Genomic DNA, 18,890 nt, shown 5'->3' on the forward strand with positions numbered 1-18,890 from the left:
AGCGGCCGACTCTAACGGATGCTTCATCTCTTATACGAAAGAGAGACGAGAGCGCGAGGGGACAGGAGTAAGAAGGGAAATTGGTGGGGGGCGAGGTCCCTGGGGTCTTCAGGGTCTGCCTGCTGATTTATCTGGGTGCCTTATACTAATGCCTGAAGCTTCAGGTGTCATCCTATTCCCAGGCCACAACATCAGGCTCTCACTGTATTTTTTTATACCTAGCATTGGATATTGTTAAGGTGAGCTGCATGCTTACAAAATACTTTACTTTACAATGTTGGCAAGTGTTTGAGTATTTTTCTTTTCTATTTGCATAGGCAAACCTCGCACCAGATAGTCAGCTTGTCAGTTGGAGTTCTCTCCAACACGCACCCTGTAGCTGGATATGGAGAATCAAGGTTGCTTGTATGCTGCTCTGAATAACGAACAGACCCCAATGTTTGCTTGAGAAAAGCCATATGATTATTGAAAACGAGAGTATTGGATGTGCCGTATGCCAAATCTCCAGTTCAAACCCTTAATAAGTCAAACGTCCAGATGACATCTTGTGGTTTGCTCACCACCTTACACGGCATCGCAATCAACCTCACCAAACCTGAACCGGATCCTGATACAATGCTTCTCAGCATCTATAAATGCGAGCACTATCGCCAGCATGCTTTCCCTTTGAGACGCATGCAGAACCATCTTGGGTGCTCTCTAAAGCATGTTCAGGCAGTATCGCTTTTATGATCACTATCAACGTCACCAATTGTACCCCAGAAGAAGTCGTGCACAAATTCCGCAGAGAATCAACATGGCTGGTGACAGGCGTCGTCACTTGAATGGAATCGCTGAGATCGATTATGGCGACGATTTTGAAGATCTCGGTAAGCCACACGACATGGCCTTTAGACGCCGGCCTCCATTCGTTCCAGGACCTGGTGGAAGACAAAACATCATCATTGTACACTCAAGAGTCGGACAATTGAGGAGGAGATACAGTGTCGACCAAGAAGTCCTGTTCAATCTCCTACCCAGAGTCCAGGAGGCACCGAGACGCGGAGCGCTGGTACTGAGCACCTACTTTCGCGAGCCATACTTGGAAAATCATCCAGAGGATTTGATGAACTGGGCTCTCGACTTTGTGTTCCAGCACCTATCAGAATTCACCAGCATTGAAGCGATGGAAATGTTCGGCGTTGCTATGCAGGACATTGAAAGTGATCCAGTCCGTGGTCGTGCAGTCAATGAATGGGCTGCTCAAATGCATGCTCTGTGCATCGTGCTCAGCAATGATCAAGGGCTAGGATGTTCAGAAGACCTTCTCAGCAGAATTCTCGACTTTTTCGAATTTCTCATCCAAGAAGTTCATAACATTTTGGGATGGAATCAAGCTGCGGTTCTCTTTGAAGCTTTTGCAAACATTGTCCGGACAAATCGAGGGGATCAGGTGCAGCAGATTCGAAGGATCTGGAACCAATTCGACCCGGAGGTTCAGCAGCAGATATTGGCTGACATTAGGAGTGCACTGCCTGTCGAGGGCATGGATGATATGGCGCACCGCATGTATCGAACATTGGGGTACTAGAAGTCACCAGAAGCTAGAATGAGGACTAAGAAGAGAATCCGGTCATTTTGTGAATAGTTGTGCAGTATTCAATAGTTGCCAATCACATCACATCATGAATTGCATAATTCATCCCCAGCCTCATGAATTCCATCACCCCACCTCTCGCTCAGCCTATCCCCCCGGCCACTCGGACGGCCTCGTTTATTCATTCACCAGCCTCTCTCGCTCTCCACCACAATTGTAGCCAGCGCATACATACATACTCATTCTTTGTCGGTCACCTTGGGCAGAAAATCACCGGTTGGGTGAGCTGTCACGGACAATTTATTCGTCTGTTCAATTATACGTCGTTATTTGAGCCAAGACTGAAACCTGAACGCCCATAATGTCTGATACTCGCAAGTCAAACAAGTCACCGCTTCAATCGCTGGATCCTCAGCCCATCCGAACTCCATCTCCCTCTCGGGACCGTGACCGAGAGCGAGACCGGCGGGATCGTGCTTTTGATCGAGGTCCAGAGAGAGCAAAGTCATATCCAGGCCCCGAATCTCAATATGCTCCTCAACCTTATGGACCTCAGAACTACAATCCCCAGGATTATGCCAATCAGAGCTATAATCCTCAGAATTACGACTCACCGGGCTACAACCAGCCTTACAACCCGCAGAACTACCCTCCTGTATCAGGCCCTCAAACTGGTCCAGGCAACCTCCCGATCCGTCCTGCCTCTGAATCATATCTTCCCAACCATGCCGGAGCCATGGCTACCGCATCAGCCCAGCAAATGGTCCCCGCCACAGCACCGAGTGACCTGCGAGAGTTACAAGCTCTTAGAGTGAACTGCCAGTTCAATCTGCGCGAGTACATGAGCCTGCAGCGTCAGCGACGAGGTGGCGATTCTGCCGTCTCTGCTTATGAGCTTGAGACCCGGATTCGAAACCAGACCAACATGGTCCTGAATGATCTGAGGATCCTGCAGGGGGAGGTGCGCAGCATCGCTAAAGAAGCCGAGAACCATCGATGGCGAAGATGGATCATCGGAGGAGCTATGTAAGTAAATTACACGTCCCACTCGCTTGAACCCAAGCAATTGACTAACTTCGACAGTGCTACGTTCATTCCCTTCATCCGCCGCTTCTGGCGCCGAAACGACGATGACGAAGATTCTCACTCATCAGCCAACGACACCGAGTACGCCTTCAAAAAGTCAAAGGGTCTTCTCGAGCACATCAAGAATGGTATACTTGGCAAAGGCCGCTTCGCCAAATTGGCTTTCTTTGTATTTGCCGTGCTCGTTGTGTTCTCTAATGAAGTGTCTATTCGAGTAGCTCGGACTGTGCAGAAGAGGCTTAAGAAGCTGACAGCGAGAATCGAGCACGGTGATCCGGATATCGATGAGAAGGACATGAAGCTCCTCGAGGGCTGGCGATGGAGGGTTCTACTGTGGTAAGACAGTGCCACTATGATGACATGAAAGGTACATAAGATGAGGATATGATTGAAACGAAGCCGAGGCGATTGCATTTACTGAATGGTTTTTATTGTAAGATTGCAGTTTATCTACCTGTATGATCTCATGAGTTTTCAATACATCCATGGTTGCAAATCAAATGATGGGAGTTTTCTGGTAACAATTGCAAATGAACTGCTTGCTTGTGTTTATGGGAGTCTGTGCCTACAAGTCATCGCTAATTTATGAGACCTCCACTGACATCACTGATCCCTGCAAACTCATCTCCATCATAGAAAGTAGCAGGTGTCACAACTTACACCCATCAAAAGTATCTGAAGGAATCCTCACAGAAGGAAATCCTTCATATGACCCGAGAAAACCAAGTCGACCATCAAAATGGGCGGCAAACGCAAAGCCTCACAAGACCTTCGGGGTCACTCGCTCCCTGTCGACCAAACGTTGACCCTTGAAGGTCCCCCAGAAGATGCAAAATCTCGAGATAGTCACTTTGCCGAGCTATACTCAAAAGCGCCAGACTTTCAGCAGCTTGCTCTTCAAGATGCAGATTTTGCGCGATTGTGAATACTTCTATCCTCAAAATGGACGAGAATTCCATCTAATAAATCATCGCAGGTGGGAGAAACACAAAACTGATTTCTTCAATGATCCGGAATGTGTCATGCAATTGACGAAATCACTTCTCAAGCTGGACTTCGGACTGAAGCTTGAACTCCCTGACGATCGACTATGCCCTCCTGTGAGTTTTATCTCATTTCTTGACGCGTTTTATGATCTGACGCGCCCGTAGGTTCTCAACCGGCACAACTATCTCATGTGGCTAAAAGGCCTCCTTGACAGCACTTCTTATGAGAAACAGGATAGGAAAATCGTTGGATTAGACATTGGTACTGGCGCAAGTTGCATATATCCTTTGATGGGTTGCACTGAACGTGATTGGGACTTTATCGCCACTGGTAATCCTTTCACCACCCGTTGACCAGGGCACCGCTAATCAAAGCAGACATCGATCCAAAAAGCCTCGAGTATGCTCGCAAGAACGTGGCGCTGAACGGCCTCGATAACAGGATCAAAGTCGTGGAGCGAAAGCCAACCGATGCCCTAATTCCGCTCGATGATCTAAATGTTAACAGCATTTCTTTCACCATGTCAAACCCACCTTTCTATAAATCCGAAGAAGAGTTACTGGAGAGCGCGAAGCAAAAGTCTCGCCCGCCTTTTACAGCATGTACAGGAGCTAAGGTTGAGATGGTGACCGACGGCGGCGAAGTCGAGTTTGTTGATCGCATGCTCAAAGAGTCGCTCGCCCTTCAAGAACGTGTGCAGTGGTACACATCCATGTTCGGATTTCTCACAAGCTTGATCGAGTTTGTGGACAAATTGAGAGAACACAAAATCGACAATTATGGTGTCACGGAGTTTATTCAGGGCAGCAAAACAAGGAGATGGGCTGTTGCATGGAGTTTCGGAAACATGAGACCAGCCCAATCAGTTGCACGCGGCATCAAAACAGCAGTTTCAAAAAACGTGCTTCCAGAGATCACAGAAGAGAGAGTCGTCGATATACCCCTTCAAGAGAAAATTGGCGACTTTGCAGATCGTTTTCGATCTGAACTCGAGAAGCTGGACTTGATCACCTGGGAATGGGACACTGAGCGCCTGGAAGGGATCGGACGAGCAGCAGGTCGCGTCTGGGCACGAGCTTGGCGTCGTAGAAAGCAAAGAGGGGGGACTGAAGACCAAAAGGTGGTAGACGTAAAGTGCGAGTTTGCTTTCAAGGTTTCCATACGGGTTGGTAAGGATGATGTGGCAGTCCATTGTCGATGGCTTGAAGGTCACAATCCTGTCACTTTCGAGAGTTTCAGGGGATATCTGAAGAAGACTGCACGATCTAACATCAATCCTCAGAGCACCGAGAACAAAGCATAGAGTCGAAGGGTATCTGGGGCTGAGTCTGCAAATGGGATTGTGCGGCATAACCGCTAAAAGTACGAATAGTAATACACAGATGTTCCAACTAAGCTCTAACTCTTAGTCGGAAGCCTTCAAGATCAGCCAAAACTTCCTCTCTACTCTTCCCGTTTACCAATGCAACTCGAATAATGTCTTGCTCCGAATCAGGCGCCATATTCTCGTTTCTAGGAGGGTTGTTGTCCAGGTTTGTTGGGAAAGGATAGCCTTCTCCAATAGCAGCAATAAACATCTGGACTTCATCACTGAGACCTTGCTCTCTATATGCAGCTGTCAAGACGTCCCACGTACTCTCCACAAGTGGCAATGCGTCGATTGTTTCCATCGGTTTGCCGAATGCACTGCTGATTTGGACGAGATTAACAAGGCGATTGATGTCCACAGACTTATTCTCGCCTGCTGCATGGAAAAGAGCAGGGTTGAACCATAAACCGTCGCCCTTCTTCAACTGAAGTGAGATATAGTTGTCTAGGAAGAACTCGTTAAACTCGGGAAGATGATACGCCATGTAGCCAGGCGCAAATGCCTGACTGAACGGCAAAAGTCTTGTTGGACCGCTCTCAAGAGGTACATCGACGTGTGCTATAGCGCCTTGCAGAGTCAAGCATTGGCTTGCAACTTGCATTGCCCTGGGATACCTTCCACAGTTCTCAGCAGACATGAAACCTAGGTGATAGTCGCGGTGGGAAACTTGAGGCTGCCCTCCAGGCCGGACGTTGTTGACTTGAGTAGTGATGCGATACCCTGGACCAAGCCATGAAGAGAAGATGAGGTCGAGGTAGGGATTCGAAAAGTAGTTGAAGAAGGAGTCTGGGTCTTGGAGACCATGTTTACTGAACGAATTCCAAATCCGATCGTTTTTACCAGCACTTGCAAAGTGATCGCCTGTTGTTTTGGTACCCTGGCTCTCCCTTTTGATGATATTATTGAAGGCAGCTGTTGACTTGTTGATCACGTCCAAGTTGGTGTAAAGACCAGCTGTGACGAAAACACCAGGGCCATACAAAAGGATTTTGTACCATTCGCCTTGGAGAGCGGACTTTTGGTTTTCTGTAAGGGTTGAAAAGTTGGAAAGATTGTAAACAGGTACGTTCTCCTTGATGTCTGCAGCGAGTGGATAGTCTTGTTTGGTGACTTTTTGAGAGCAAAGTTTCTTGAAGGCATCAAGAGAAGGAGGAGGAGATAGTTTGAAAAGACGGTTGTGTCCATGTTCCGCCATGATGTAATTGACTGCATTTCCGTTGGTGGACATATTGAAAAGGTGTTTTCGTCGTGGTAGATAGACACTTGGAGCAGAGTCAGTTCAGGATGTGGTGGGAAACCTTCGTCAAGAAATACCTTTTGTTCGGGGAGAAAACCGAACAAAGCAACAACGATTTTGACCATTGACGATTCAAATGTGCGTCAGAACATCAGATGTTCTTCTCAGACGAACCGATGATAGGATACTCCTGTATCACAAACATGCTGGGGCCAAGCATAGTGATACAAGAGGTCATGAATGGCCGAATAATTTAACCGAATAATTTAAGCATATAGAAGAGCCAATCAGTGTAAATAAAACCAACAAGCTATAGTAATAGATGCATGCATACATGCTTTGGAGATCGCAAATGCGGGGATAACATATGTCACTTTCCAGACCAGTTGGCAACATAATCGCCATGAATGATCTGAATAGGCATCGGGTTCAACAAACTAGTACTAAGACACTTGTGTTGATGACAAGAGATAGAGGCAATCAATTTCGATCAGTAGATACACCATTGGCTTGATGTCAACCATTAGGAGTGAACAATTTTGAACAGATGTTGTCACAATCAAGACTGATGTTTTACTCTTTTTATTTTAGAGATCATGCTTTTGATCTCGGTCGTTATTCTGTGAGGCTTTCCCACCTCGTCATTATCATGCTAAATAAAACAAATCCCTTTTTGCTCGCTCAAATTCTTTTACGCAACTCCCACTCTAATTGTTGAGGTTGCCAATGGTAATAGACTTGATGTTTTGGTACTCAGCCATACCGTACAGACTGCCCTCCTTTCCGTAGCCGCTCTCCTTGACACCGCCAAAAGGTGCCTCAGCAGCACTGATCTTGCCTGTGTTGGCACCCACCATGCCGACTTGCAACTTGTGGGCAACACGCATAACACGGCTGACGTCCTTGGAGAAGAAGTATCCAGCGAGACCGAACTCGGTGTCGTTGGCCAGACGGATGGCATCCTCCTCGGTCTCGAACTCAAAGACAGGGGCAAGGGGACCGAATGTCTCGTCCTTGGCGACGGCCATTTCTTGTGTGACGCCAGTGAGGACGGTGGGCTGGTGGAAGAATCCGGGGCTGTCGGGGGTGCTGCCGCCGGTGGCGATCTTGGCGCCCTTGGAGGTGGCATCGGCAATGTGCTCCTTGACCTTGTCGACAGCAGATTTGTTGACGAGGGGACCTTGGGTGGTGGACTTGTCGAGACCGCCGCCCATCTTCAGGGCGTTGACCTTCTCGACGAGCTTGGCAGTGAACTCCTTGGCGACACTCTTCTGGACATAGAGTCGGTTGGCGCTGAAGATGCGTTAGCTACGTCTTATCCTACACGGAGAATGTCTCGACTTACCAGACACAGGGTTTGACCAGAGCATCGGAACTTGCAGAACATGGCGCCCTCGGCAGCGAGGTCAAGATCAGCATCCTCAAAGACAATGAAAGGGGCGTTTCCACCAAGCTCCAGGCTGACCTTCTTCAAGGTACCAGTAGCAAGCTTGGCAAGGTACTTTCCAACGCCAGTAGAACCAGTGAAAGATATCTTCTTGACGAGAGGGTTTGTGCACAGCTCAGTAGCAGCCTGGCGGTCGCGAGTGGGAAGAACCTGGATAGTGGCAGGAGGAAGGCCGGCCTCGATGGCGAGCTTGGTGAAAGCAAGAGCGGAGTAGGGAGTCTCGGAGGGGGGCTTGATGACGACGGAGCATCCGGCAGCCAGAGCGGGAGCAATCTTGCGGGTGATCATGGCGGCGGGGAAGTTCCAGGGGGTGATGATGCCGCAAACACCGACGGGCTCCCGGATGGTCATGAGGGTGGTATGAGGAGAGGATGAGGGGATGGTGACACCGTAGGATCGAGTGGCCTCCTCAGCGAACCAGGAGATGAAGCTGGCAGAATAGATAACCTCACCCAGGGCTTCGGCGTATGTCTTTCCGTTCTCGAGAGAGAGGATCTTGGCGACTAGAGGTCATGTTAAGTGTGCAATTGGAAGCATTTGAAAGAGACAACGTACGGTCCTCCTGGTGAGAGAGAACCAGGTCATACCACTTCCTCAGAAGGGCGCCACGACTGGCACCAGTTGTGCTCTCAAAGTACTTTGTCTGGGCAGCATCGGCGCTCTTGATGGCAGTCTGGAAATCTTCGAGCGTACAGTTGGCAACTTGGCCGAGGACGGTGGCAGTGGAGGGCTCTGAAGTTCCAATTAGCTTCTGGACAATCGGTACTCATGATGACGGTGTCACGAACCGAAGACATCGAACTTGTTCTCCTTGGAGACCCATTTTCCATCGACGAAAGCATCCTGGATGAAAAGGCTCTTGTCCTTAAGCTGTTGAGTTCAATGTTAGCATCGCGAATCTCAATGAGGGGCAGATGAGGTGCCTCATGACTGAGGGGCACATACGCCAGCAATGACCTCCTTGTGGTAGCTCTCAGCCATTATGTCGGTGTTTTATGAATTTGACGATGAAGACTTCGCTCGAGTAAAAGAGAAGGAAAGGTCAAAGAATTGGAAGAGAAAGAAGTTGAGGGATAAGGGCCGAGCTACAAAAAAGTTCCGGTCTACGTCCAAGTAAATAAAAACGAAAAGATCCACGAGAGCTCCTAACAAACGTCACATGGGCGCGCTAAACCATTGTAACCCCACCGGCCGAGCCTGTCCTAACCGTTGAATTATGTCCGTATAGTGAAATATTGCTTCAATTGAGACCAGTCATGTCAAAGAACCTCCCAGTTCCGGTTCCAATTGGGGTCATGGAGCTGCGAGGTCGGGGATGTGGAGGGGAGGACCACTGTAAATCAAGCGATTCCTCACTGAAAATACCCTTTGGAGGAACCGGTAAAGACCGGGACCGGGCCGGGGTTGGCTTACGGCTCCGGTAGTTGGAGATCGGGAATTAGAATCCGGCCCCGGGAACCGAGGTGTTCATGGCCATGTAAAGAACTCGTGCATTTCTATTACTCTTTATGGGTTGGTATGCCGAGGTGGTTGTCAACTCGATTGGCTTCTGGGGCAAGTTTCTGGGGAAAACTGTGGAGATGACGTCTCATCATGAGAAGCCTAGAAATTTGTCAAAGGCAGTTGGACTTCTCATGATGATGCTCCGGCATGGTTTGTCAGCATTTGTATGGAGAATTCCTGTACCGAAAGAGCCTGATGATCCCACGGAGCCGAAGTAGACATGGAGGTGTTTTGTAGGCCTCATAAACTACACCTCTTGGTTCGGTTGCTTGACCGGGCCGTGCTGGCAGGTTTGATGCACTCAGAATGCGACATGGCGGCTAGAATTCCAAGAGAAGAATCTTATCTCGGATCATCCTTAAGTAATGGTGTATTGCACTGCATAGTATAATTGCCATTACCGAGCATCTGAGACATATAGTGATGGGATCATCCAGAGCACAGCGAACAAGATAGTGTCCAGAGCTGGCAAACAGTCCCTCAAGGTAAACCCACTTCCCCATTTGACCCCCGCCACCATGATGGATCGCGATGTTCTATTCTTGCGCCTCCCTTACTCCGACAGATTCCGGCAGCCAAATGCGATACTCCCTTACTAGCCATCGCGCGAAACTTCTTGATTAGGCAAGGCCGATACACCTTCTTCCACAATCTGGGGAAATCACAATAATCAATTTAAGCATCCTTGACTTGACCCTTCAGCGTGGGCGCATAAGATGAACTGCACTTACCTGCCAAGTTCATTCTAAGTTATCCTCAGCTTGTCTGATCATATATACCTTACGAGAGCAACCGTTTCTCACTTGAGATCGAGGTCTCGGGCTAGATTATATTCCCACGGATGCCCTGGCCCATCAGCACAAATCGAGTCCTCGTCGGCATGCAATTAGGTGCAAAGACGTTAGTATGAGGGCTTGAACTGACAGTTAGGCTCTAAGGTACTCCAGATTAGACATAAACAGCTGTTGATTCACAAGTATCCCAAATTCCAAACTCGACTTTCGTGCAAGTCGCCTAGAAAACAGCATCGCCTCGGTACGCCTTGTCCAAGGTGACTTTACAGGCATCATTCTTCATTCTCTCTGCATCCCACATGACATATCCGATGCCTCTCAGCCCATAGATAAACCTCATTGGGGCAAAGGCATGATATCCTAAGCGATATCTCTCATGCGCATGATCATAGTGTACCTTCATCCATGTCTGTCTGGGTTGATCGTCGGTAAACACATCGTCGGCGTCAACTTCCCTGGTTAGCTTGTCAATATCTTTGGCCCTCCAAACTCCGTTCTCCTCATTTGGCCTTCTTCCGCGGTTGAACTCCTCGAGATCGTCTTCAAGTCGGCTTTGGCAAGGGTTCGTAGCCCCACCAAGTGACGTTTGCCACTCTTGGTAGGTCGAGGCCTTGAGAAGCTGACTGAGACGAGGAAGACCGAGAGACAGCTGGGATATCGTCAGTAAGCATAAAAAAAGCACATAGTGCCAGATAAGTGTTGCCGCTCACGCATTTCTGCTCCTCAAACGATTGGGTCTTTTCAGCTAGCCACTCGGTAAGATTGTCTCCCCATTGAAAGCCATTGACAACAACTTGCCGATAGGCTGGGGTCGCGGACAAGATGGTCAGCATGACTATATTCCGGGCGCAAGTTAGGATAGCTCATTTGGAGTCTGTATGTGAAGGACTTATTGGGATGTCAAGCTTACCACCAGTTAATCTCGTCTCAAGAAAGTCGTAAACACAGGCCAGTTGTTCATTGACCCATGGAGAATGCCGATCAAAGAACAGCTTTTTCAGTTCGTTGTCGGAGCTCAAATCTTCGTCTTCATCCTCGTCATAAGAAGGGAAAAGATTAATCTCCTGCTCCTTGTCGAGGAAAAGGTTTCGATATATCTGAAATCGATAAAATGCACGAGAGATACGATAGTATTCGCCAGGAGAGAGGCCGTGGTCACTTGCCATGGGCTCATCTTGGTTTACACCATGAAGTTTCCTCAAGGAACACAAAGCAAACTCATCCCTTAAGCCCGACAATGCATCATTGACTCTGGCAACCTCAAGGGCTTCACCTAGAGTCAAGTGAATTTGACTGCCGTCCACATTTCGCATAGAATTGTTGTAGCAATGAGTCAGAAACTCTTCCACGCTTATACCACTTGTCTCCCTTACCGACGTTTGCGACTTGAATGCGGTAAAAGCCAACGGAAGCAAGTTGTCGGGAATGTGATTGCGAATGATATCCACAGGCAGACTTGGTGTATCCAAAAGAGCAGAGTAAAATATTCGATGGCTTAGTAGAATAGGAGGAAGCTCTTGGATGTTATCCAGCAGACGCAGAATATCAGCAATAAGATGAAGCGGCAAAGACAATATTGAAGCCATCGGGTGACATTGATGATGGACAACAATTGAACAGCATCGTGAGAAACATTGGGTTCATATAGCATACATAGGGAAATCTCGGGAGCATGCTGTCTCTGTAATGGCATGACATAGACGGTGACACGTTGATCAAAGCACATGAAGCTGACACTGTGGTGGTATTACTCTCAACTCGAGGTGGTCTTATTCCTCTCCCCACACTTGCAGCTCATCCTGGGGTTGAAACGCGGGGAGACGTACCGCACGTCTAAATTGTCGATCTTAATACGCTCCTATTACCGTAAGTTTACAGGGTCCAGTCATGACATGTCACATAGAAATAGGTAATGGATTCTTGCTTGGGTATCATGTCCTGAGATTCCTTATCTATTCTCGTGTGTGAAGAACGCAACAAAGCAAGCCAACTATATAGTAGCAAATTCTTTACACCACACCTTTTTGTCTAATCCGTTCAGTTCTCGTCATATTCTCATCAATGGTCATTCGCCAGAAGTAACACGAAAAATGGCGCATTTGCCATTCATCTAGTTGCGCGGACCAAAGTCCAACGACTTCTTCATCACCAGCGGCCCGCCAGGAATGATCGGCTCAGTCTCCTAGACTTCAGCAACAATCTCTTCGGGTATCTCTTTCATACAATCTTCCTTCTCAACCTCGATAGGAGGTACGACGATGCCAAACTTTTCGTAGGGGAAGTCAGCAAGGCTGAGCATGTACTCGGCCCAGCCATCGTCAATCTCACCAACCTGATGGAGATCGACTTCTCCAGCCTCACCAGTGCGCCCAGCGAGGACCTCAGCCTCCCGTCCATCGTACTCCTTCTTCAACATCGGGTGGGGGCACCAGATCACGCGCATACCGGCACGACGACCAGCCTCGACACCAGGGACTGAATCTTCGAAAACAAGACACTCCTCGGGGGTGATGGGTCGTTCGCCAGCAGGAAGGCTGTCGTTGATGGTCTTCAGAGCGAGAAGGAAGATGTCGGGCAGAGGCTTTCCACGGCCGGGAGTCAGGCGGGAATCGTCTCCAAGAACACGGCGGTGGGAAGGGAAAACAGCAAAAAGCTCCTCGAGGTGGTTTGTCTTGACACGGAAGTTGCCAAGATGAGAGCTAGTGGCCAGAGCGATGTGAACACGTTGAGGCTCACTGCTAGACTTGTCCTTAGCTCCAGTAGTAGCACCATCCTTGACCTCCCAGTATCGGGTTCGGCCTAGGTGGCCAAGCAAGTCGACGATGCCAGGGAGAGGCTTTGTGTGGGGAAACAGCTGCTTCTGGAGCATCGTGTTCTCGGCGATGTACTCTTCGGAGGTGATGGGGAGCTGAGCCCAGTCGTGAAAGATCTTATTGGCCTGAGGACCAGGGCGGCCCTGAAGCTTGGCCTTGATAGACCATGGGAGAGTTCCCTTGCCATACTTTTCGAGGATGATGTTGACACACTTGGTGTAGATGTCTTCGGTGTCGAGAAGGAGGCCGTCCATGTCGAAAAGACAGGCCCGAACAGGTGGGAAACTAGAGAGTGAGATCTGGTCAGTATAACGCTCGCGATCGAACAATGCTTGAATGTTAGTCAAGCAGAATAAACATACTCGGTACGAGGAGCCATTGCGTCTGGAAAAACCAAGAGTGTTGGAAGTAGGGAAAGCGGATGGGTATCGGGATGCGGTATCAGAACGAAAAAAACACGGCAGATCAGAACTTGTTATAGTGAGGAGGTACGATTAGCAAGGGAGAGATTTAAGAAAAGAAAGACGAGGCGATCGCGAGATTTTGATAACGGAACAAGAACGGAACCTAACAAGCGCGGGGCAACTTTTTGCTCGCTGATTAGTAGTGAATCAACAGTGAATCATTCCGCTGAATACCCCGCGGCGGGGCAGTGTATTTCCACTAAGCCCACTGTAGCCTAGCAGATGATTAAGGTGGGCAGGACGGGCAGGAACCACATGGAATTCATTGAGGCTCATGAGATTGTGCTTTTGATGTTTCTTCATTAAACATCCATTTGTTTCCGTCTCTCAACACAGCCAGTCCCCGCCACTTGCAATTGATTTTTGCAGTGTTTTGACCAATCCCGCTTGTATCAATAAGACAATTCTGTCTTTTTATTTTAGTGTTTGATCTTTGTCGTAATAATCATACGTCATTCGTCCTTGCCAACGAATATGAGCACAACCGAGCCCAGCAAAGATGATGTGGCCAAGTCGCCGGACGTCGAAAAAGCGAAAGACAACGCCAATTCTGTAGATGGACAGGAGCTAAAGTTCACACCAGAAGAGGAAGAAGTGAGTGGCCTCATTTTCTATCCCATCACTCTCTTTTACTTTGGTACCCAACCTCATCTACTAACACTTGCATGCAGGCTTTAGTGAAGGAGTCAACTGTGTCCAAAGAGGAGGCGAACACTTTGTTTTCTGCCAAGAAGTACCAAGAAGCTCTGGACAAATACGACGATGCAATCAACTCCTGTCCTAAATATCTACATTATCCACGCGCAGTCATCTACAGTAACATTGCCGCCTGCCATATCCAACTTGAGGATTGGAAGGAGGCCATAAAGTCAGCTTCTGACTCCCTTAAAGCGCTGGAGAAGCTTGAGCAGAGTGACCCTCGACTGAGCTCTGACGGCAAAAAGTCTGATGAAGAGAAAGAGAAGAAGGAAGACGACGATGTTGAAGAGGAGATAATCAGCAGTGGTGCTTCACGTGCCGCTCCAGTACCCAGTGCAGACGATGGGGAGCTCAAGGCACTTCAGGCCAATATTCAACGCATTCGATGCAAAGCTCTCATGCGAAGAGCCCGCGGTCGTTCAGAGGCTGGCGGTTGGCATAATCTTGCTGGTGCAGAAGAAGACTGTAAAGCACTTGCCGCCAAACCTGAAAGCTTGGCCCCGGCAGATCTTCGAGTAGTTCGGAAGCAATTACGAGACTTACCTCCTCGCGTCAAAGCAGCACAAGAGAAAGAGATGGGTGAGATGTGGGGTAAGCTGAAAGATCTTGGAAACGGCATCTTGAAGCCATTTGGATTGAGCACGAACAACTTCCAGATGGTCAAGGACGAGAAGACCGGAGGCTACAGTATGAATTTTCAGCCTGGGGGAAGCTCTTGAACGACGCAACGCGCCCCGTGAACATATCAGAGAATCTGCCCTGACATTCTATTGAACCGATAAACAAGACTCCAATTCCCGCAATATAGACAAAAGCAATAGATATCCCAACGCCGTCTATTTTACCCTTTATTCGCCATAAATATCTCATCTTCCAACCTTTGGCATGACAGGGCTTTCCTTGTCAACTAGGTACGTTCTGTGAGCTTTTGAGTCCCTACGATGTTGGTGGATCGAACGAGCTCGATCGACTTGGTGGCTCATACCAATTCTGGTACGGATGGTTGGGTAGCCTGAAATCGGCGAAGCTCAATGGGTTGACTGGTGGTTTCGTTCCCGCCGGGCCCATGACAGGCGGTGTCAAAATTCTCGACGGCGTCAAAGACATGGAGGCTCTTCGGGCCGCTGATATTACCGAATCTTGGCTGTTCTCTGTTTTCGGGCTCGAGGTGGGCATCTTCATACGCTCCCAACCCCATTTTCTCTTGAGCTCCATCTCGACGGCACCCAAGCGCCAGCCATTTGTGCTATTAAACCTATCAAGGATCTCGAGGACCTCATCTTGTTCGTTTGGATTCGTTAGCACAGCAGCTGTAATTGCCAAGCAACGGATCGCAACTGTAGCAACCCCCTTGTCTGTGGTGTGGGCGACAATGCCGCAGACCTGATAGGCATGCTGCAGCTGTAAGAATCTCAGCCTCTCTGAAGACGCTGGAGATTCCAGGGGGTGTGTCTGTGAAAGGATACAATGCGCAGTGTGTGAAAGCAGCTGGCCAATTGTTGCCTCCCGCTGGATCATCCTAAGCACGGATTAACCACATGCTTCAGCAGTTGGGATGATATTTCACGTACCATATACCAGGAAATAGCGATTTGCTTGTCGATTTTTCCGCTTTTACATAACCAAAGGGACGCATCTTTCTCGGGCAATGGATGTTCCAACCATCACAGAGGTTTCTGAGCTCATGCCACTGCGAAAGACGATTTCTTACCCACATTTGTTCGTTTTGGGAACTAATCTCATCGGATCGTGACGCAGTCGCTCGGAAGTTTGCAACCTTTGCAATGATGTAGAGCGCACGATGTACCCAGGTTTGTTCGTCCTCGTCCTCGTCATCTTGGTTATTGTTACGAGATCCAAGACTCATTCCCCATTCGTCGGGACTCCACGTTGTCTGCCAATTTGTTGCCAGGCAATTGAGAACTTCAATCCCTATGTTCAGCCAGAAGCAGGCCAGTCCAATCCCTGTACTTCTGGCATCCCATCCACATTCTCGCACAAGGGCTCGCGAACCTGCTATATGGCTCATACGCTGGGCAGGCTTTTCGCACATAATCTCGTATACGTTCAGAACGATCGCTGTCGTGGCACACTCGGCGGTATTTCGATCAGGGTTCTGGAGGCTTCGAAGAAGCTGCGTGGTTGCGGTATTGTAGTAGAACAGCGCTTTGTCATGATTCTCGGGGGCAGCCAGAGAAGTATGTTTGACACCACATGCAAGAAGGGCATTGAGGAGCATTGTCGACCTCAGAGCGTGATACGGAATGCTTCGGGTGAAATGTTTCTCCCGGTTGAACGAATCCATCCAAACAGCAACTTCTTCGACAAAGACTTGCATGTAATGAATTTCTTCGGCTGATGTCAATATGTTGCGGCCCACCGGTTCGTTGCTTTGGGTTGCTGAAGGTTGCACATGGTCATCCTGGAAGACTTGTTCGGCAAGCGGTCTTTCTATTCGAGGCGGTGTGTCTATCTGGGGTATCGCCAAGTTTTCGACCTCTTCAGTTGACGTTTGCTGTGCCAGAGGACGGTTCCTCATTGCCATGAGCTGCTCTGGAAATACTTCTGCTCGTGGGGTCACAACAGCCTTTGTCGATGACGATGGTGTGGCTATATGGGACGCGTCGCTCAGAGTCCCATGTTCATTCTCGTTAAGCTCAAGCTTGATACCGGTGTCTGCTTTGAATTTTGAATTTTCTGAAGGTTTGGCTGTGGCGTTATCCTGAGTATAGTTGAAACGATGTTGCGAACCAGGTTGAAGTCTATCAGCTGATGCATCTATATCTTGGATATTAGTTGCGGTGACTAAATTCACTACTTCTTGCCGGTCATCGCTATCGTCGACAATTTCAGAAGCGTACGGCGCATATCGTCCAAGTCCGCCCTGATATTCTGAAGCAATGTCTCGCGATTCATCTTGGAACTCGACTACGACTGGATTAGCACAAATTATTCATCTCGACCGGAAGCTCCGTACCTTCCCAGCCTCCAGGACTTGGTGTAGCAGCAGGCCGATGGAGGTTGATTTCCAGAAAGTTAAGACGTACTCCTCTCTTACATTCACGGCCTCGCTTCCGGCAGTTCATGCAATTGGGCACGGCTTCGTCACACTTGAGATGTCTCTCACGGCATGTAAGACATCCTGTTCGGACTCTTTTTCCTTTGACTGGAGTCGGATTTGACGTCGGCATGGGACTTTGAATAGTCATCTCTCTGGGATTTTCCATGGATAGACCTGTAGGGTCTTGGCTGATGTTCGGAGGTTCGGAGATCGGTGTCGCCCCCATATGGGAATGCCGCTGAACTTCAAGATCGAACATTTCAAAGTCGAGGTTGTTGTCGGTCGCATAGGGTCCTGGTGAATAACCTTGCCATTCCGCAGGGAACGGCATTGTCTGCCTTTCATTGGAGTCTTCATTTTGCATCGCCGCACCGAAACTGACACCAAGAACGGCGATGTCATGGGGGCTTGTTTGAGCAGACACTATAACCTACCTGGCTCTCTATAGGAGGCCAGGGCAATGGTGTGGGATTTCCCGTTCAGAATGCTGAAGTAGACGGCACAGCTTTGGAGTTTTGGTGTTGCAGAATGAATGCTTTTGCTGTTACATTTGAGGCCAGATGACCGGCCACCTACAAGTCGAAAGATTCTAGAAGATTGAACGGAAGCATGGAATGAAATCATTGCTTGGGCCAGGCCACGGCTTCTGGTCCGGTCTCCCTACCCCGGGCTCGGTATAGAAAACCGTCGCAGGTTCGGGATTGTGGTTGTGGCTCCACAGTCGGAGTAAGGACTAGGAGCGATAAGGCGGGGTGTGGTAATGGATGACCATGAACAAGAGAATGAACCGGACGGGACTTGATGAATATAAATTCAAGAGTGCATCGATGTCGGTCAGCATTAGGTGTCTGAGCTCCTCTAACAGCTGGATGTGCCCGCCAGTTTCCGAGCGCTGCCTCACGGTTATATGGCGAAATACCATCACCTTAACCAAGGTACGCAAGCCAATAATCACGGAGCGTACTCCGGCTGTCGTGCGAGTACAAGTAGCCTCTTCTCTCGGCTGTGATTCGGAGAGCAGGCTGACTGGTACTGAGACCATTACACCGGATGGCGTCTGTGTTCAATTTCAGTTCTGTCCTGTCTTATTATTAAGAACAGAAAGGAGTATGCGCTAAAAGAGGCATGATGATGCTGGACGCTACAAGAGTCAAGTGTCCGGCCATATGGCTCAACCTGCATGACAGATGCGTGCAAGACTATCCACCAAAGTTGGCGACGGAGCTTATAGGACAAAGCTGAAGTTGGTTCCTTGAGGGAATTTGACTGTCACGTATGACTCCAGTGTTATATGTATGGATTACACATGTGGCGCCCAGGATTGATGAAACTCGGCTTACATGCTAATGCCTGAAATTACCGGAATCCGGAAGAGAGGGATGCTCGTGTTAGGATCGAACATGGCTTCCATCCATCCGCAGGCTTCGCTTATTGAATCGGCTGTCAATGTCGCTCGTGCACCACGATGTCTTTTCCTACGGCAAGAGTCAGCCCCATCAGACGATGTACGATGCGAGTGAGCTACACGATTTGAGTGGCACGGGTACGCCCGAAATATACAACAATTTTGGAAATTCGGTTGTAAGTGATATAGGTAGGACGAAAGCAATAGCCCAAAATAACTCGGGCCTGGCAACCAATGGTAGCACATAAGAGTACGACCTCAAGAAAGTCTTGAGATGTTTCCAGTATGAAATATATAACATTTTTTTAGGGACATATAAAATTCGTTCCTGCATGATGCTATGTACCTAGATTGTAGATACCTAGACTACCATGTAGTCTAAGTGTTTAGAAATTAATTCGCTGATCCGTTTGTCCGTATCGATCAGCCAGGCTATGTAGGCAATGGCC

The 18,890-nt window shown here is 48.8% G+C and overlaps 11 protein-coding genes across 15 annotated transcripts; 5 read left to right on the plus strand and 6 right to left on the minus strand.

Annotated features, from left to right (window-relative positions):
• Positions 1-192: 192 nt before the first annotated feature.
• Positions 193-1,648, plus strand: FOXG_11433 (uncharacterized protein). Its single transcript, XM_018391049.1, has one exon. It carries the CDS (start codon positions 707-709, stop codon positions 1,568-1,570), a length of 864 nt encoding a protein of 287 aa, XP_018249628.1. The 5' UTR covers positions 193-706; the 3' UTR covers positions 1,571-1,648.
• A 67-nt stretch (positions 1,649-1,715) lies between these two features.
• On the plus strand, positions 1,716-3,262 carry FOXG_11434 (uncharacterized protein). Its single transcript, XM_018391050.1, has 2 exons — positions 1,716-2,602; positions 2,660-3,262. The coding sequence occupies exons 1-2, from the start codon at positions 1,938-1,940 to the stop codon at positions 3,000-3,002; spliced, it is 1,008 nt and encodes a 335-aa protein (XP_018249629.1). The 5' UTR covers positions 1,716-1,937; the 3' UTR covers positions 3,003-3,262.
• Positions 3,263-3,285: 23 nt separating this feature from the next.
• FOXG_20534 (23S rRNA (-N6)-methyltransferase) lies at positions 3,286-6,541 on the plus strand. The gene is made up of 4 exons (XM_018400817.1): positions 3,286-3,583; positions 3,639-3,762; positions 3,814-3,979; positions 4,027-6,541. Exons 1-4 carry the CDS (start codon positions 3,402-3,404, stop codon positions 4,950-4,952), a joined length of 1,398 nt encoding a protein of 465 aa, XP_018249630.1. The 5' UTR covers positions 3,286-3,401; the 3' UTR covers positions 4,953-6,541.
• Positions 4,068-6,486, minus strand: FOXG_11435 (uncharacterized protein). The gene is made up of 2 exons (XM_018391051.1): positions 6,333-6,486; positions 4,068-6,280 (listed from the first exon to the last, which is right to left on the minus strand). Exon 2 carries the CDS (start codon positions 6,244-6,246, stop codon positions 5,041-5,043), a length of 1,206 nt encoding a protein of 401 aa, XP_018249631.1. The 5' UTR covers positions 6,247-6,280; positions 6,333-6,486; the 3' UTR covers positions 4,068-5,040.
• Positions 6,542-6,695: 154 nt separating the features above from the next.
• Positions 6,696-9,096, minus strand: FOXG_11436 (succinate-semialdehyde dehydrogenase (NADP+)). The gene is made up of 5 exons (XM_018391052.1): positions 8,648-9,096; positions 8,491-8,572; positions 8,258-8,434; positions 7,601-8,205; positions 6,696-7,548 (listed from the first exon to the last, which is right to left on the minus strand). The coding sequence occupies exons 1-5, from the start codon at positions 8,681-8,683 to the stop codon at positions 7,234-7,236; spliced, it is 1,215 nt and encodes a 404-aa protein (XP_018249632.1). The 5' UTR covers positions 8,684-9,096; the 3' UTR covers positions 6,696-7,233.
• Positions 9,097-9,210: 114 nt separating this feature from the next.
• Positions 9,211-9,423, plus strand: FOXG_20535 (uncharacterized protein; the record flags this gene model as incomplete). The annotated part of the gene is made up of 1 exon (XM_018400818.1): positions 9,211-9,423. One exon carries the CDS (start codon positions 9,211-9,213, stop codon positions 9,421-9,423), a length of 213 nt encoding a protein of 70 aa, XP_018249633.1.
• A 103-nt stretch (positions 9,424-9,526) lies between these two features.
• FOXG_11437 (uncharacterized protein) lies at positions 9,527-11,743 on the minus strand. 4 transcript variants are annotated; one of them, XM_018391056.1, is made up of 4 exons: positions 10,910-11,743; positions 10,798-10,834; positions 10,710-10,744; positions 9,550-10,648 (listed from the first exon to the last, which is right to left on the minus strand). In XM_018391056.1, exons 1-3 carry the CDS (start codon positions 11,583-11,585, stop codon positions 10,741-10,743), a joined length of 717 nt encoding a protein of 238 aa, XP_018249637.1. In that variant the 5' UTR covers positions 11,586-11,743; the 3' UTR covers positions 9,550-10,648; positions 10,710-10,740. The 4 variants fall into 4 exon arrangements, with proteins under 4 accessions (XP_018249634.1, XP_018249637.1, XP_018249635.1 ...); XM_018391053.1 differs by having other exon boundaries at positions 9,527-10,648; positions 10,710-10,834; XM_018391054.1 differs by having other exon boundaries at positions 9,550-10,834.
• A 150-nt stretch (positions 11,744-11,893) lies between these two features.
• Positions 11,894-18,780, plus strand: FOXG_11439 (uncharacterized protein). Of its 2 annotated transcripts, XM_018391059.1 has the most exons (3): positions 11,894-12,207; positions 12,276-13,870; positions 13,948-18,780. In XM_018391059.1, the coding sequence occupies exons 2-3, from the start codon at positions 13,751-13,753 to the stop codon at positions 14,692-14,694; spliced, it is 867 nt and encodes a 288-aa protein (XP_018249639.1). In that variant the 5' UTR covers positions 11,894-12,207; positions 12,276-13,750; the 3' UTR covers positions 14,695-18,780. The 2 variants fall into 2 exon arrangements, with proteins under 2 accessions (XP_018249639.1, XP_018249638.1); XM_018391058.1 differs by having other exon boundaries at positions 11,894-13,870.
• Positions 11,908-13,490, minus strand: FOXG_11438 (uncharacterized protein). Its single transcript, XM_018391057.1, has 2 exons — positions 13,175-13,490; positions 11,908-13,097 (listed from the first exon to the last, which is right to left on the minus strand). Exons 1-2 carry the CDS (start codon positions 13,189-13,191, stop codon positions 12,182-12,184), a joined length of 933 nt encoding a protein of 310 aa, XP_018249640.1. The 5' UTR covers positions 13,192-13,490; the 3' UTR covers positions 11,908-12,181.
• FOXG_11440 (uncharacterized protein) lies at positions 14,584-17,461 on the minus strand. Its single transcript, XM_018391060.1, has 3 exons — positions 16,953-17,461; positions 15,547-16,903; positions 14,584-15,494 (listed from the first exon to the last, which is right to left on the minus strand). The coding sequence occupies exons 1-3, from the start codon at positions 17,398-17,400 to the stop codon at positions 14,912-14,914; spliced, it is 2,388 nt and encodes a 795-aa protein (XP_018249641.1). The 5' UTR covers positions 17,401-17,461; the 3' UTR covers positions 14,584-14,911.
• On the minus strand, positions 17,659-18,588 carry FOXG_20536 (uncharacterized protein). The gene is made up of 2 exons (XM_018400819.1): positions 18,562-18,588; positions 17,659-18,511 (listed from the first exon to the last, which is right to left on the minus strand). The coding sequence occupies exon 2, from the start codon at positions 18,076-18,078 to the stop codon at positions 17,770-17,772; it is 309 nt and encodes a 102-aa protein (XP_018249642.1). The 5' UTR covers positions 18,079-18,511; positions 18,562-18,588; the 3' UTR covers positions 17,659-17,769.
• Positions 18,781-18,890: the final 110 nt, after the last annotated feature.

The sequence above is a fragment of the Fusarium oxysporum genome, chromosome 10 (assembly GCF_000149955.1).
Source record: "Fusarium oxysporum f. sp. lycopersici 4287 chromosome 10, whole genome shotgun sequence".
NCBI classification, from domain to species: Eukaryota; Fungi; Ascomycota; class Sordariomycetes; order Hypocreales; family Nectriaceae; genus Fusarium; species Fusarium oxysporum.